The 16,901-nt window shown below is 47.5% G+C and overlaps 1 protein-coding gene across 6 annotated transcripts in view; it reads right to left on the reverse strand.

The window, feature by feature from the left end:
* The window catches only part of FLNB (filamin B), a 138,790-nt gene that overhangs the window by 78,964 nt on the left and 42,925 nt on the right, over window positions 1-16,901 (reverse strand). For all 6 annotated transcript variants that reach the window (XM_082344607.1, XM_082344606.1, XM_082344605.1 and 3 more), the window contains exons 2-3: window positions 3,261-3,509; window positions 904-1,001 (exon numbers count right to left, since the gene is read on the reverse strand). In XM_082344607.1, coding sequence (XP_082200733.1) covers window positions 904-1,001; window positions 3,261-3,509 — 347 coding nt within the window. The remainder of the gene's footprint in view (window positions 1-903; window positions 1,002-3,260; window positions 3,510-16,901) is intronic.

Consider the following 16,901-nt stretch of genomic DNA (forward strand, 5'->3'; position numbering starts at 1 on the left):
GAGCCTGTAATGAGGTCATCCATCCCCTGGCACTGGCTACCCACAACTTTTCTTGACCGAGTATTTGAATATGGGAGTCATGGTGTCAGGGGTTGCTATTTAAACTCCTTGGAAGGGCTTAGAAGATTGGACCTCAACTAAGCAACGTGGCTACTTAGATGGTATCCAAGACATATTCAATTTCCAAGTTCTGTTGTTATATTCCTTTGTTAGGATTATGAGCAATATGAATTCTTAAACACTTTCCATTAATGACAAGTTATCCTGGTTTAAATTTCTTAAAAAGTTCTAAGTGACTTTCTTGAAGATATTGGATTTAAAAAATAATGTTTAATAGGTTAAAAATGGTCAAATATTGGCAATTTCTTATGGTTAAGGTCCACATTTGCAGTCTGGCATCCAGACATGGCCTTTGTGATCTTTGGAACAGAAATACTAGAAAATTCAGGACTTCCCTGGTGGCACAGTGGTTAAGACTCTGCGCTCCCAATGCAGGGGGTCAGGTTCAATCCCTGGTCAGGGAACTAGATCCCACATGCATGCCGCAACTAAGAGTTCACATGCCACAACTGAGGAGCCAGTGAGCCACAACTAAGGAGCCCGCCTGCTGCAACTAAGACCAGGCACAACCAAATAAATAAATAAATGAATAAAATAAATATTAAAAAAAAAAATACTAGAAAATCTGTCACATGTGACAGTGAAGATCTTTAGGGGATCTACAAGCACCTAAGTCAATGAGAACCTATTAATATGGGTAAACTGAGGAAGATGGGAGACGGCCACAGACAATGCTCATTGAAAGCTGACCACTGAGGAGGTCAGACTGCCTGCCAGACCCAAAGGCATCCACAGAGCATCAGGGGAAACAGCTTCGTGGGACACGCATGCTTCTACACATACCTGTGGGACACCCAGCCAGTCATCTGCCTGCTGCATGGCTTCTCGTGCATTATCCACAGGCTTTCGTGGATCCCAGGATTCCCAGTCTGGGCACAGACCTGTTAACATCACACAAAAGATGCTGTTAGTATTAACAGACTGAAGAGGTTAAAGGAAACCAGGTGCCTAAACTAAACTCACTCAGTCTCTTGAGAGAACAGTTTCTTCGAAAACTCTTAGTGAACTGTATGCTTTATGGGCCAAAAGTATCACAGATATGAGTGGGCCAAAAGTATCACAGATATGAGTATGCCAAGGTAGAAACTATTCTGCCTGAGCTGAGACTTCTTCTTCCGGCTGTTATCTTCTTGCATTCAGATAGGAATTTATCCATTCCTTAAGGGTGTGGTGTAAATAAATGAACAAACAAAGCCTGTAAAACCACTTGGGCCTGGTACCTTTTTGCAGGAGAGATTTTTTTGGCACATCACACTCACACTTCTGTGCTCTGGTCACCAAATGTGTGGGGTTGACATCAGCTGTGTGTCCTATGATTTAACTTAATTCTGACAGTATCTACCTGGAAACAGCATCAGAACCCACAGGCTAAGGGCTCAGTCCCACAAGACTCCCCCAACTCCAACTTCAGAGCCCAATCACAAGTCCAGGTTTGTCACCTGGGCTTCTGACCAACCAGCTACTAATCAGAGGTTCCTACAACCCCCTCCTCAGGTTGGACTGTTTCCTAGAGTGGCTCACAGATCTCAGGAAAACAGTTTACTTACTGGGTCACTGGTTTATTATAAAAGGATTTTACTAAATGGAAGAGATGCATAGGGCAAGGTGTGAGAAGGGGCAAGGAGCTTTCATGTCCTTTCAGGCACACCACCCCCCCCCAGGACCACCACATGTTCACCAACTGGAAGCTCCCCAAACCCCGTAGCTCAGGGATTTTTATGGAGGCTTCATTACACAGGCTGGACTGATTAAATCACCTGCCATTAGTGGTTAACTCAACCTCTATCCCCTTTCCCCTTCCTGGAGGTCAGGGGACAGGGGAGAAAGTTCCAACCCTCTAATCACTGATTGGTTCCCCCGACGTCCAGGCCCCATCCTTTGGGGCATTCCAAAAGTCACCTCATTAACAAACTCAGGCATGGCTGAACGACACCACTACCACAGCTCTTTTCGCTTAGTAAATTCCAAGGGTTTTAGGAGCTCTGTGCCAGGAAAGGGGACAAAGACCAAACACATATTTCGTATTATAAGTTACAATATCACAATCCCAATCCTGGATGTATCTAAAAGACTGAACTAGCATCCTGTGTACTTACAACATTCATTTGCTCAAAGGCCTAAACCTAGATTTATCTCAAAAACCTTTGTAACCACAAGAAGTATAGGGCTGGAGTAAAAATCCCCAGGTTTAAACTGGAAAGAGGCACCCTAAAATGTGTCTTTGCATGGAAGCAAGAAAGAGGGCACTGGGAAATGAACTAATGCTGAGCTTTGAGTTACTTCTGGATGACACCAGCTTACAGGCTCTCAAGGAAGACTGGGGCCTAGGGCCAGCCCTCCTTCCCTATCCAGTTGACACCAGCTAGTTGAGAGTGTTGAGAACCACTAGCTTACTTAATATCAATGTGCTCAGCATATACAGAGCAATCAGTAAATGGAAAATATGATTATTAGGGCAGATTTTTTATTAAAAACAATTTTGGAGGTGCACATAAACACAGGCTCTGGTTTTTCTGCTGAGAGTGTATCAGCAAACTCTACCCATCAATCTAAACCCTCCAGTGAGGATAATTACTACCTTGGTGTACATTCAACCACTCAGAAAAGAGGAGCCCATCAAGGGTGGAAAAGGCTCCAACTGGATCCTGACCAAGCACTATTTCACAGCAATGCAGAAAGAAAAGGGCGGAGAAAGCCATATATAGTCAACCCAGTGGTTGACAAAGATGGGTACTTTCCACTCAATAAAAGTTTTTAGATTTTCATGCCAAACCACCTAATAGGGCACATGCTGAAGCCAATGGGAAACTAGGCACCAACTGTGGAAAGAGGGGGAAGAAGCAGGACTTGGGGTCTGGAAGCCAAACTCAAGTCCTGCTCCGAGCATGAAGGCCTTCGTTCAGAATTTGGGTAAATAATTCAATGCTCAAACAAGTCTATGGATGGACCTAGAAGACCTGCCATCAGAAAGGCAAACGGAGGCATTTTCAGTTCCTTTAGTTATCTTACAATGGGCTAAAAACCAAGAGAAATACACCAATCACAGCAAACCTAGCTTTCCCACCAAAAACCAAGAGGTTTAGGGGTCCACATCCCCCACCCCTCCGGAAGGGATGGCTCAGGCAGCCACGGGCACTTACCTGGAGCACAGCTGTCTACCAGGGCTCCAAGGGCTTTGCCATCTTGCCAGTTCTGGTTAAAGTTGGTGATGGGCAAGTAGGGGATCTTGTTCTGAATCCACCCCAGCAGCCTCTGCTTTGGCGTCTGCTTCTTGGCGTCATCGTCCCCTTCATCCTCCCACACAGGCATGGAGATGGAGTAGTGGAGGATCAGCGTCCACACCAGGCCCAAGATGAGCTTCAGGTTCCCATCCACGATGGCTTTGCTGTCTGAGCAGAGACACAGGCCTGGTCAAGCCTCTGGGTTGCACAGGTGTGAATCACACTCTTTGTAAGAAAGTAAATGGAGTCCTCAACTGTTTGTTAGAGAACCACACTGAGCTATATGAGAGTGAAGGGATGCAATGCTGGCATTTGCTTCAAAATACTTAAGGATGCGAAGAGATGAAATAAGATTCCAAAACGTTGTTAACCAGTGTCATTGGATTATAAGTCCATGAAAACGCATTATTCCACTGTCTCTATTTTTACATGCGTTTGAAATTTTCCATAATAAAAAGAGTTTTTTTTTTAATTTCAAGAAATCGTTTCAGAAATATAGACAATAACAAGAGGTGGCTGCATTCCAGAGATAACCACCTGTTAACCTGGCAGTATACTGTCTACCAGGTTGTGTGCACACATATGTGTAAGTGTTTGCTGCCGGAAGTTACATTATATTATAAATTATAGTATATTATACAATAATATAATTTGTATTATACTATATGATCAGTCTTGAAATCTTTCTTTTCACTAATCACTATGTCCTAGATATCTTTTCCCTATAAAAAGTTGTTTCTGTTTACACCCCCATCTACATGTTTAAGAGGTCATTTTCTCTCAGATCTCACAAATACTGGGTGTTATCAATCATTTTCATCTCACTTCTCTGACAAGTTAGTCATTCATAAAAGAAGACTGTTAGTTAGCTTAACTAACAGTTAAGCTAATCTAATTGGGCAAAGTGTTGCCAGGAGGATAAGTGACTGGCCAAAGGCATGGCCCCTTTTCTAGTCGTCCCCCAGCTTAACAGGACATGCCCTGCCACTGGCCAGCCCCTTCTGGAACTCTCACTGCCACTGGTTTCTACTTCCCACTCCCCTTGGCTTCCCTGTGGCTCTCTGTCCTGTTTCCAACCTCCATCTACACCCATCAAAATTCAAACATTATCTCCAAGATATCTGTCTTTCTGTCTGTCTCTCCATTTCCTACACCCTTTCCCCACCAAACAACCTTTGTTACAAGCCCCCCATTCTGCCAGGACCCCAAGGTGAAAATGTCAGAATCATCTTAGACTCCTCCTCCAAAGCCCTGGCACAGTTCCCACAATTCTCTCCCTACCTCTTGGCAAATCCTTTTCTACACTCTCCCCCAAAATATGTGGCCCTTCCTCCCCTCTCTGCTTCCTCAACAGCCATGAAGCTCCATCATTGTTCACATAACCCGAGAACCATCCTTCTAGTCAGGTACCCCTGCGCTTCCCAATTCACCAATGGTCCCTGCCACCCAGAGTTAAACTCTTTAGACATGTAGCGCCTTGAGAGACCTACACAACCTCCACCTGGCCTGCTTTTCCACCCTTGTCACTGCCACCCACCACACTCCACATTCCAGACTCCCCACTCCCGGAGCACATCTTGCTATGAACCCCCTGGACTTCTCCACCTCTTCTGTATTCCCTATGATGACAAGGCCCTTCACCCCATCCTCCTGCAGGACAAACCCCACATCATCATTCAAGGGCCAGATCTAACAGATGGCGTCCTTCACTCCCACCAGCCTCTGTGTAACCACACCGGGGTCCTCTCATGAAAACAACCATTCATTCCTCAGCCTCCCCCCCCGCCCCCCGACACACACTCCAGGGCTGCGAGCTCCTGCTGGGGAGTAACTGAGCCTTCTTCATCCTGCAGCTCCCCACGCCCTGTCCCTCCCTCCCACCCACCCACCGCAAGCCACCTGAATGTTGGTTAAACACACGTCAAACTGCACTTAATGAAACCCAGCTACAACCACATGAAAAATAAACTCACATGCCATTAAGGAGTAAATGGCATGCCATTCAATACTGAAAGGGTGGGGCTTTTTTTTTTTAAATCAACCTGTTTACTGTTATGTCCTCTTATAAGAAAAAAAAACCCTCCTAAAAGCCCACACCCAAACCCACAGAAATCAAAGGTAATTTCACAGTTGCAGGTCAGTCATAACAAAACTTGATCACGTAAAACTGGACAGCGTAAAGATTATCATGAACTGGCCGGTCAGACACACTAAATTCGAGCAATCCTCATTCAAAGTTAAGGCGCCCAGTGATTTTCTACATAATGAACTGTATAACTAACTTGTAAGCAGGACTGTCTGCATAACTCACAGGGCCCAGTGACAAATGAAAATACAGGATTCCTTGTCCAAAAAGTATTAAGAATTTCAAGACGGCAACAGCAGAGCATTAAACGAAGCACACAGAACCCCCCTGAGCACAGGGCTCTGTATAGCTGCCCAGGTCGTGCAACCACGAAGCCAGCACTGCTTCTGAGGTCCTGGGGTCAAAGGAGTAGTGATGTACACGAAACACTGAACCCCTGCACAGAATACAGGTATCCAAGGAATTCATTCTGCTAGACCAGCTGACAGTCCTTGACCGTGCCTGAAATTTTAGGATTAGATGTCCTGTTACGAGTGTGTCTTTAAAGTGCTATTGATTACTGAGTTACTACCTACCGCTGGTTAAAAAAATTCCACGTCAAACCATTTTCCATGCCAGTTTCCTTTTTTCAGCCTAAGGGGAGAAGAGCAGTCTTCAGAAGGGTATGGGGAGATGGGGGGAGAAGCAGAGCATGTGCATGCTTATTGCTAATCCGGGTAAGGGGTGGACCTGGCCACGTCTGGTCTTGCACCAGGCAGAATCTGAACAGGTCAGAGTCTCATCCAGCCACAGGCATCAGTCTGCAAAGCTCAAACTTCCCTGAGTTATGTTTTAAATGCTTTTCGAAGGGAAGCTTGCAGATTTCGTCCATAAATCAAAACGTGAAACCAGTTTGCTCTATTTTTACCCAGCTTACACATGTTGGTTTAAAGGAATGAGACATGAATCTTTTTCAAAAAGATTTGGGGGAAATATGACCCAGTAAATGTCTGAGCCAAATTTATGAAACATACAATGCCCAGAACTTCTGTTTCCAATGAATTCAAGGTGGGTGTCCAAACGGGAAAGCCCCCATTAAGGTCTCATTGGGATAAATGATACTTTCATTCTGCTATTCTAAGAAGCTGTCCTCATTACAAAAGTGATTTTGACAGGTGAAAGTTCAAATGCTTCACCAAGCTCTTGGAACAATAAAAAGATGGCGACTTGCCCAAAAGGCCTCCCCATTCCCACCCATATGAAGTAGGAGGCTCCCCGAGCCTTGAAAGTGAAATGCTACACAGCATCACAATGTCCATGTGTAACCATCACAGCAGACTACAGAATTTGCAGCCGTGAGCGTGCTCTGTGATGTTTATGTCGAGTGTAAACATGGAGCAGAGCCGGAAGGAGGAAAAGGCCAGGTCAGCTGGAAGCCTCTCGGCAGGATTCCACCTCCTGAGTTACTGAGAGCCTCTTTCAGGAATAAAATAAGCCAACGCCCACCATGCCTGCCCGACCTCCTAGAATCTGCTTAGATTGTCAGTGGGCTGGAATCTGGCCACAAGCTTCTCCTCCCCAAATTCAACCAATCACAGTCCCCATGTAACTGGTCCTGGCTCCAGACAACACTGGCCCTCAAACCACACACACCTTCTGGAACTACTTAAAATTAGCCCAAGTTGCATACAAGTGAGGGCAATGGCTTTCCGCCCCCCCCTCCGCCCCCGCCAATAGCTAGAAAGTTAATTCAAGCTATTACAAATTCTAGGATGGGGTGTTTTCACATCATTTCAGCACATGAGTTTCCCAGTCCTGTTAAGCAGCATTCTGGAATGGGTACAAGTATGGGGGTGGAAACCAGCTGCTTCTGGGCAATCTTCAGCAGCATCTTAGAAACATCTCCTTTGTGGACAAGTTTCCCGCCAGGTAAGAGAGATGGTGATCTTTTACCTCTCCCTACTTTTACCAGGAGGGCTGGACCCACGCAACCATCGGCGCTCCTACTCCGTTCACGGGGTCAACCTTCTCTCCTGGCTGTTGCCAGGGTGTCAGGGGTTGGGGGCCTGGGAGAAGAAGCCTGGGGGGACACCATCCCTCATTTTTGCTCTCCTGGCTAAGGACAGCAGGTCATACTGCAGCTGGCTGCTGGGTCAGAAGCAGCCAACATGTGGCTGCAGGAATCCAGGAGAGGTAGGAGTTTCAGGAAAACTTCCAGTGTGCTTGGGGAGAAGCCAGCAAGGCCATACTCTGCACTATGACTTGGCCGCCTGGGGGACAGGCTGCCACACACCCTGCTCCCTGTCCCCTCTCTGTTACCCTCTGAGAGGCAGTGTGGCAGACTGGTCGCAAGAACGGACTCTGAAACCGGCAGCTCAACTAGGTGTGCCGCTTTACAATCTGCTCATCCTCACTGAGCCTCATTTCTCCTTGTTTACCAAATGGGAATATTCATAGTCATCTCCTTCACAGGGCTGCTGTAAGCAGTAGGTGGGCTAGGAAATCCTAATAGCCAAGCACACTGCCTGGCACACAGCAGGCGCTTAATTACCCCCTTCCCTCCCTTTCTCATTCACCTAATATCTGAGTACCTGCCATGTGCCACTCTTTCCTAGAACCAGAAGCCCAGAAGCTTTATTCCCAGTTTGTACGCAAGCAGGAAACAAAAGGTGAGAAAGTACCTTGTGAATTAATGGGAGGATAAAATGTTCAATATGTCACTTCTCTGAATCAAGCAATTCATTCCAGAGGTTAGGCCTGAGACCCCCAGAGAGGAACAAAGAACTGCCCAGGAGCAAAACTACTGATAATTTATCAGGACCCTCCTGAAAGAGAATATGGTACAAAGAGCAGCCCACGTGAGCCAAGGGCCTGGCCCTCCTTGACTTCCAAGCTTCACCTTGCCCCAGGCTCATCCTTGATCCCTGGCCTCAGCCCACTTGGCCCAGAACTCTCTCCCCAGCTGGCTAATGCCTCTTCTACATCCAACTCTGCAAAACTAGAACAGGTCCCCTATTAAGTGCCCCTTCGAGGCTGTGTACCCTCCTTCTTTCAGTGTAACTACAGCTGTGCTTAAATAATCACCTATCGGGAATTCCCCGGTGGCCCAGTGGTTAGGACTCGGCGCTTTCACTGCCGTAGCCTGGGTTCAGTCCCCGGTCCGGGAACTAAGACCCCGCAAGCCTAGTGGCACGGCCAGAAAAAAAACTTTAAATAATCACCTGTCATGTCTGCCTCCTCTGCTCAAGGTGTCAGCTGCGCAAAGGCAGAAACGGACCATTGAGCTTCCCGCTGATCCCGCAGCCTGGACACCTGGCTGTTTGGTGGGCAGGCTAGCACAGGCACACGTCCCTGCCTGCTGAGCTCCAGTGCTCTATGAGGGGCGGTGCTGCCTGTGTAGAGTGTATGCAAAAAGTACACATACAGCCCTTTCCGACAGGGTTTAAACTGCTCCAGACTGTGGTCACCTCCGCACCCCCAGCAGGCAACACAGCACGTGGCACAGAGGGCAGGCGGGAGAGGTGAGGTCATTAAGGTGCAGGCTCTGCAGGTATGGGCTCCGCGCCACCACACTGGTTGTAGGACCCTGGCCAAGCCATCCAACCCCTGGGCGCCTATAAGTCGAGGATAATGTTGGAACACGAGCACAGGGCTGCTGGGAAGACTAAGTACGATAACACATCTCCAGCACTCAGACCCCCACTCAGTCAGTTTTTGTTAAATGCTGGTATTGTTACTATCATTCTTACCACCAGTGACTTCAACATGCTTTTGTCAACACTGAGACAACAAGACAAAGGCAGAAGGTAAAACGAAAGCTTAGCAGTGACAGGTGGTGACCTGCAAGTTTGCGCTGGGGCTTCCCGTCAGCATCGATTGTTTGCAGCGTCCCGTGCAGAGCTGCCCCAAGGTAACCCCGCACTGCAGCGCTCACATCACCTGGCCCAGCACCACGCGGCAGCCCGGTGCTCACTGACATCCCAGGTCGGCTTGGCAGTTTCCCTCCGTCCTGCCTCCTTTCCCAAGCTGAACAAACTATGGCTGAACTGTCAGCCAAGAGGGCACCCTGAACTGAAAGGAGACAGTTTACCACTTTCCTCAGTTTCTCAGTCAAAACCAAGCCCAGGGACTTCCCTGGTGGCGCAGTGGTTAAGAATCCACCTGCCAATGCAGGGGACACAGGATTGAGCCCTGGTCCGGGAAGATCCCACATGCCACAGAGCAGCTAAGCCCGTGTACCACAACTACGGAGCCTGCGTGCCACAACTACTGAAGCCCACGTGCCTAGAGCCCGTGCTCTGCAATAAGAGAAGCCACTGCAATGAGAAGCCCGCGCACTGCAACGAAGGGTAGCCCCTGCTCACAGCAGCTAGAGAAAGCCCGTGTGCAACAATGAAGACCCACTGCAGCCAAAAATAAATAAATAAATTAATTAATTAATTTTATTTAAACAAAAAACCGAAAACCAAGCCCAGGGACTTCCCTGGTGGCGCAGTGGTTGAGAATCCGCCTACCAATGAGGGGGACACGGGTTCGAGCCCTGGTCCGGGAAGATCCCACATGCCACGGAGCAACTAAGCCCGTGCGCCACAACTACTGAGACTGCGCTCTAGAGCCCACAAGTCACAACTACTGAGCCCGCGTGCCGCAACTCCTGAAGCCCGCATGCCTAGAGCCCGTGCTCCACAACGAGAGAAGCCACTGCAATGAGAAGCCCGTGCACTGCAACGAAGAGTAGCCCCCGCTCGCTGCAGCTAGAGAAAGCCCGCGCGCAGCAACAAAGACCCAACACAGCCAAAAATAAATAAATAAAATAAATAAGTTTATTAAAAAAAAAACAAAACAAGCCCAGATGTCACTTGTTCCCGAGGTCATGCAGAAGACCATCTCAGTCGGCTGCCCAGAACGGAACTCACATTTCTGGGGGTGCAACAGTCCTTGCATCCACACAGCAGAGGATGAACTGTGCACTTTGACCCCTTGGCAGGATGAAGGGGGCCAGGCTGACTTCTCCACACATACCCCTGCCCCTACCCCTCCGGCTCAGGGCTTCTCTCCAGGGCCTGGAACCAACAAAGGGCTAAAGAGGACAAGACAGACTTTTCTAACCAGCTGACTCACACCTCTAATGACTAAAGGATACCATGGTAAAGTCTACTCTCTAGCCACTAAAACCCCACCTCCCCTTCTCCCAGGCATGTGGCTTCCTGCAAGATGGCCCCGCAGTCTCCCCAGTTCGGTGGTGCGGTTGCCTCACCAGTGGATAGCAGAAGGAAGTGTGCCACCACGTGGCCTTGGGCAGTGGGTGGGCCTCCTCTGAGCACTCTCCCCACAACAGCCAGCCAGAGTGCCTGGCACTGCAGTCACTGAGCTGTGATCGGTCCTAAAAGAGGCCAGGCAAGGTGATGGAAGGAACCTGGGTCCCAGAATAGGGCGCCCCGCCAACCTGAAGCCTGAAAAAAGCCACTGTATTTTTCTAAAAATCTCTTCATTATGCCAGTTTAACCATAATAAGAGGATGTTCTGGGCCTTGAAGACCTTAAGTCACATGGGCCTATTCTTATTTCTATCAGTAAGATAAAATACAGACCACAATAAAATAAGGGTGGATCGGGGCACTGAGGTCAGCTGGATTTCCGATTCTTGTCTTTGCTCATGAACTACTCAAGGATGACAAAAAAACTGTCTGAATTGACAAATTTTACATATTGCTATGTCAGGGTTCAGTTAAGAGAGTTCATTTGGAAGGCCTTTTCATGTTAGTAATTTTTCAAGAGTTGATACAATAGACCAAGGGTGACAAGTGGTGTTGGCACATGAGGTGAAACTCTTTCACTGGGTTGAGAAAGATTCTGAGGCCCTATCTGGTTTCAGCGAGGAAGACTGCTGAAATGGATTACCAATGCCTGCCATAAACAAGGCAGGGGGAATAGAGATGCTCAGATTACTGTGCAGATTAGCAATGCCTGCCCTGGGCACAGCTTGAGGAACGGTGGCTGAGATTTCTTTGCAAGAGAATGGAGTAAGCATTCCCAAGTCCCTGATTTGAGATTTCGTTTATAGGTCCATAACACGTTCCTTATGCATAACCTCAGACTTCAAATTTTCTGCTTTGCCACCTATTCCTTCTGTTCTCTCTCATTTGCCGGACTTTTGCCAAGAATAATTAGAACAAATTATTTCATAAATATCTTACTTTTATTTTGGTACAGAGTTTTTGGTGGACTTTCAGACCATAGATACTGTGATGATGCCCTGTTTCGTAATTTATCCCAAACACCTATTTCTGGTTAAGAGGTATCCTTTATTTAAAAGCTGCATTTACGGGAATTCCCTGGCAATCCAGTGGTTAAGACTCCACGCTTCCACTGTGTGTGGTGGGGGAGGGCCGGGGTGGGGGGCGGAGCCAAGTTCGATCCCTGGTTGGGGAACTAAGATCCCACAAGCTTCACAGTGTGGCCAAAAAAAAAAAAAAAAGTTGCATTTGCATCACCCAGTAGGCTTTCTTTTCAATGCCACTTTTGAAAAGTTACCACTTTTGAGAATTCCTTTATATCCAGCAACGAAGTCTGCTGAACTAAATGAGACAGGTATAGTAAAGGGCCTAGGAGATAGTCTCTTCCCACTTACTATTAGTGGGAAATCCTTGAAAAGTAAGAAAAAGGAATCTAACCTTGTTAGATAGGTTAAAGAAAGAAGGAAAAAAGAGGGACTTTGCTGGTGGCACAGTGGTTGAGAATCCGCCTGCCAATGCAGGGGACATGGGTTCTACCCCTGGTCCGGGAAGATCCCACATGCTGCGGAGCAACTAAGCCCGTGCACCACAACTACTGAGCCTGTGCTCTATCTAGATCCCGCGAGCCACAACTACTGAGCCTGTGCGCCTAGAGCCTGCGCTCTGCAACAAAGAGAAGCCACCGCAACGAGAAGCCCGCGCACTGCAATGAAGAGTAGCCTCCGCTCGCCGCAACTAGAGAAAGCCCACACGCAGCAACGAAGACCCAGCGCAGCAACGAAGACCCAGCGCAGCCAAAAAGTAATTAATTAGTTAATTAATTAATTAATAGAAGGAAAAAAGAAAGGTGTACCAAAATGTATCTAAACTAGGTTTTTTGACCCCAAAGCTGCAGGTCCCTGCACTAACTGGTTGCATTGCTGCCTCACAGTTCTCCTGGGCGACCAGCAGGCCAAGGGCCCCAGGGATTCCGGAGCTTGACCTGTGAGTCAAGGAGCCCAGAGTCCAGCCACTGGGAGGCGCGGGTAAACCCCAGCATGAGCTCCCGAGGCCTCAGCATGGAGGCGTCTGTCCCTCACTCACAGCTTCCAGCCACAACGCTCTGAGAACATGTCCAGCTGAAATAATAAACGCTGGCTGTGAATGGAGGGCCTCGTCACCTTTTAACTCCAGCTCGGTCTGTCCTGTGGCGAGGCCGCCCCACCTGAAACACAGCTCACTGTCCGTGCTGTGCACACATGCACAGCCCACTGGGAAGCCCACAAGGAAAGGAGCAAGGGCAGGAGGAACCACGACTGGGAAAGACTCCTGAGCACCTCCTCTCCTGACATCAACAGCAGCCAAAATATGACAGCAGCTCTCTCTTCCAGACCTCTCCTCTGGGTCACATGCATCACCGCATGCAACCCTCACAGCAAGCCTATGAGGATGGCTTTGGTGGTTAGTCCCGTTTTACAGATGAGAAAACAGAGGCTCACAGAGGTGAAGGCATCTGCCAAAAGTGACATAGGAGAGCCTAGATTTAAACCCAGTTCTCTCTGTTGCCAGAGAGACTCACTACGTCATGACAGCTCCATGAGGCAAGTACAGTTATGACTCTCATTTTACAGATGAGGAGACTGAGCACAGGGACAGGACCCACCCCCGGGCAACACGGCCAGTAAGCATCTGTGTATGGGAGGGGAACCCAACAGGGCTTCTGAACTTCTAACGGCCCCAATCATTCCCAGGATCCCTAAACTGCCATGGTTCTAGGAGAAAAACATGGTAAATGGACAGCATGGCAAGTGACAGCACAAGACCTGGGAGGTACAAGCAGGAGTCAGAGCTGGATCATTTTAGTCTCCTGTGTCTCAACCATGACTTGCTCAGCCTCTACTGCACCCTAGGGACTGGGGATTCTAAAGATCATGGCCCTGGCCCTGCATCTGGGAGGTCCTCCCTGCATGTACCACTGCTCGGCAGGGGAAACTGAGGAAGATGGGAGAAGACCCAGCTCTGCTCTTATTTACCCAAACCTATTAATATGTGTTTTCCCTGGAAAACAGAAATTAGGACATTCACATACTCGAAAGCTCACTTTATTCATCTGTTCTTGCATCCAACAAATAACTTCCTAGCTGCCCACTGGGTGCCAGGCCCTGTGCCTAATACAAATTACAGTTTCAAGTAAGAAAATAAGCTAAATTGGCTTTAAAATATTCCACAAAGAGATACAGCATTATTATAACGTAAACCGGCATTATCCCACAAGGCAAGACACTGAAGATCTCTTAAAGAAAAAGAAAAAAAAAAACACAACTTTTTGCCTTTTGTCTCTCATGCTAGGCTATGTCCCTTGAAGGTTCTTTTTTCCTTTTATAATTAAGAATAAAAGTTAAAAAATAATAACGATGATGAATAGGATAGGTATTCATCCTTCTACTGCAAACTTGTAAAAGTTGAGCCTTGTTACAAAAATCAGATCAAGGTGACTTCCTCAGTCTGAAAGGGGAGAAATAAGTTTGCATTTTTCCCCCGGTACCTCACCTCATGTTACAACTCATATGAGCCTGTTATAGAAATGGCAGGCTGCCCAAAGATTGTGAAGTCATAAAAGGAACAAAACTCCCAATTTAAAGTCTTGAATGGGAACCAAGCTGAGGGAAATTCCAAATAATTTATAACTGCTGGCTCTCACCATTACCAACAGCAAGAGGAGGAGGTTGGAGAAAAGGAAATTCTCAAGGGATAGATACTGGGGCACGGTCCCCGCTTTACCTATATTGACATTTTCCCGACAGTTCCTCTCTGTACCAGGTCTTTAGCTCAGTGGAAGGCTCAAATTTGTACCCCTAAATTTGGACCTTCAACCCACGATTACATGAGGAGGCCCCCGGACACACGTGCTACCCGACCACAACAGAGCCCGAATGTCGGGCTCCTTCTTGTAAATTAATTCCACACCACCAACCCCCCGTGTAAATAACACGGGCTCGGGGGGCAGGACTGAAGCTACTCAAACAAAGGGGAGCTCACTTGCTGAAATAATTGGTAGCCAAGTAACCCAGAGGTCAGGGACACTAAGTCACTCAGTGAGCCTGGTTCCCCTCCCAAGCGCAGCCATGAACTGGCTGTGGGACTGGGGTGGGTCACAGCCCTGCTCTGAGTCATCTGTAAGATAAGAATCATAACTAGACTCACCTCACTGAACCATTGCGAGATAATGTAGTCAAGCAGGTAGCATTCTGCCTGATGAGGGTGCCACCACTTCAGCAAGGACTATTACAACCACCATGATGTCACTGTAATATTATACACACACACCCGTGTGGGGACTTCACGGCGCCCCGTTAGCACTGTGAAAGATTCAACACCATTCAACTCTGATTCAAGACTGCTCAGAGCCGAGTACCCCAGGACTCAGCCTTCTAACACAGCATTCCATTTGCTAATGACCACAAGAGCCAGCCCATCAGGGACCCGGGATTAAGCCTGATAGAATCAAGATGTTCTTTGCTCAGCGAGCTGCTGAATGAACTGGCAGTTTGCTAAAATCTGCAGGCCACCCCGACTCCTCCAGCAGATTCCTGAGAAGTCTGCAGGGGCCAGGCTGGGCCACTGCTGACAGAAAATTAAATGCAAGGTCAAAAAATTCAATTTGAAGCACAAAGTATTCAAGAAAGTTCCCTAACGTGATTCCTTTTTCTAATGGGGGGAGGAAGAGGGGTTTGGGTATTAAAGTGACCTTTAACCATTAAAGCAGTTCATTACTATAATATAATGGGGGGGGGGACCGAAAACAATTTAAATGCCTTCCCACAAATAACTGGTTAAATAAACGTTACAGAACATCCATGCTAGAGAATAACAGGCTGCTGTGAAAAGAATAAGAAAGATATGTGTGTTCCAGCAGAGACAGGCCTCCATGATACATTAAGGGAACAGGACAATTTGTAGAAAAGCATAGTTCGTGCAATCCTGTTTGTGACAAGGCATGACTCTGCGTCTGAAAAGCAAGATCTGGACGCACGCACAACAAACTGTGCTCATTGGCTCTCTCTAGGAAAGACTCGGGGTGATGGCAAAGATGGGCTTTCTTTTTGTTGTTGTTACATGCATGCTCCAGTGTTGTTTGAATTTTTTTTAATTTAAACTATACACCTTACTTTTTTAATAAATTTTGACAAACATTCCCCAAAAGAAAGAAGCATAGTAATGTATATGTTAAAGAACTCTTCATTTGGACAAAATTGCTTGTCGGGATCTATAGGCACTGATGTGAGAAAACTGACAGATTTTATCAAATGATGAAAGGTTGGAATCGGAGTAAAGGGGTGGCCGGGGGAATGACATAATTGGGCTCATATATGCATGGAAGATCTCTTGAAGAGATAAGAAATTGTTCACCAACAGTGCAATTGCTTCTGGGTAGAGGAGCAGGGAATGGGGGTAGGGGAAGCAGGAGGGAGCCAGTTTCTCATCTTTTTACACCACATGTAATCTTCACAGTGGGCCAAGATACCCATCAACAAATACATGAGGCTTTTCAGGCTTGCATGGCTGTCCTTGTGGTGATTTCCTCTGCTCATCTTTCACACCGTGGCCATCCAAATGCCTTCCCACTCCTCAGCGAGATACACCCATCCCAGACAAGCAAGCTCCATGCCTCAGATGGCCTCTGCCACTTCCAAACAGCTGGCCAGAGGAGTGGAAGATGTTGAAGAAGAGGGAGTCATCTGGTTGCCTTTGGGCATGTCTTTCAAGCCAACCAAAAGAAAAAAAAAAAAAAAAATCAACCACCCACCTTCCTGATCCCTTCACACCCCCTTCCCTGGTACCCTGAGAGTGTTCCTCCCATGATATGGAGGCCCAGCCTCTTATTTATACATGAAGACCTGGGGCCGGCCCAGTGCAATCCCCTGACTGACTTCTCACTACTGCCTATGAGATACCACTGTTAGCCCCATTTTTCCAGATGGAAAAACTGATAAGATGATAAGTTAAGCCCAGAGTTACATAGCTGATAAGTGGTGGAGCTGGGATTTGAATCCAGGCCATCCAACTACAGAATCCTCATTGACCATTCTGCCTGGAGACCAGACTGGAGCCGCAGAGAAGGAGACCCAGACATGGATGTGATGGTATTGCAAAGGCTTTCAAAACTGGCAAAAGTCAAGGAGGAAATAAATGCTGAGGGTTATTACATCATCCTCCTAAAAGAGATTTATCACTGTGCCCCTGAACTCTGTCCCATAATAAATGGCCCTGGCAGTAAGAT

Source organism: Balaenoptera borealis (genome assembly GCF_965194805.1).
Source record: "Balaenoptera borealis genome assembly, chromosome: 12".
Lineage (NCBI taxonomy): Eukaryota > Metazoa > Chordata > Mammalia > Artiodactyla > Balaenopteridae > Balaenoptera > Balaenoptera borealis.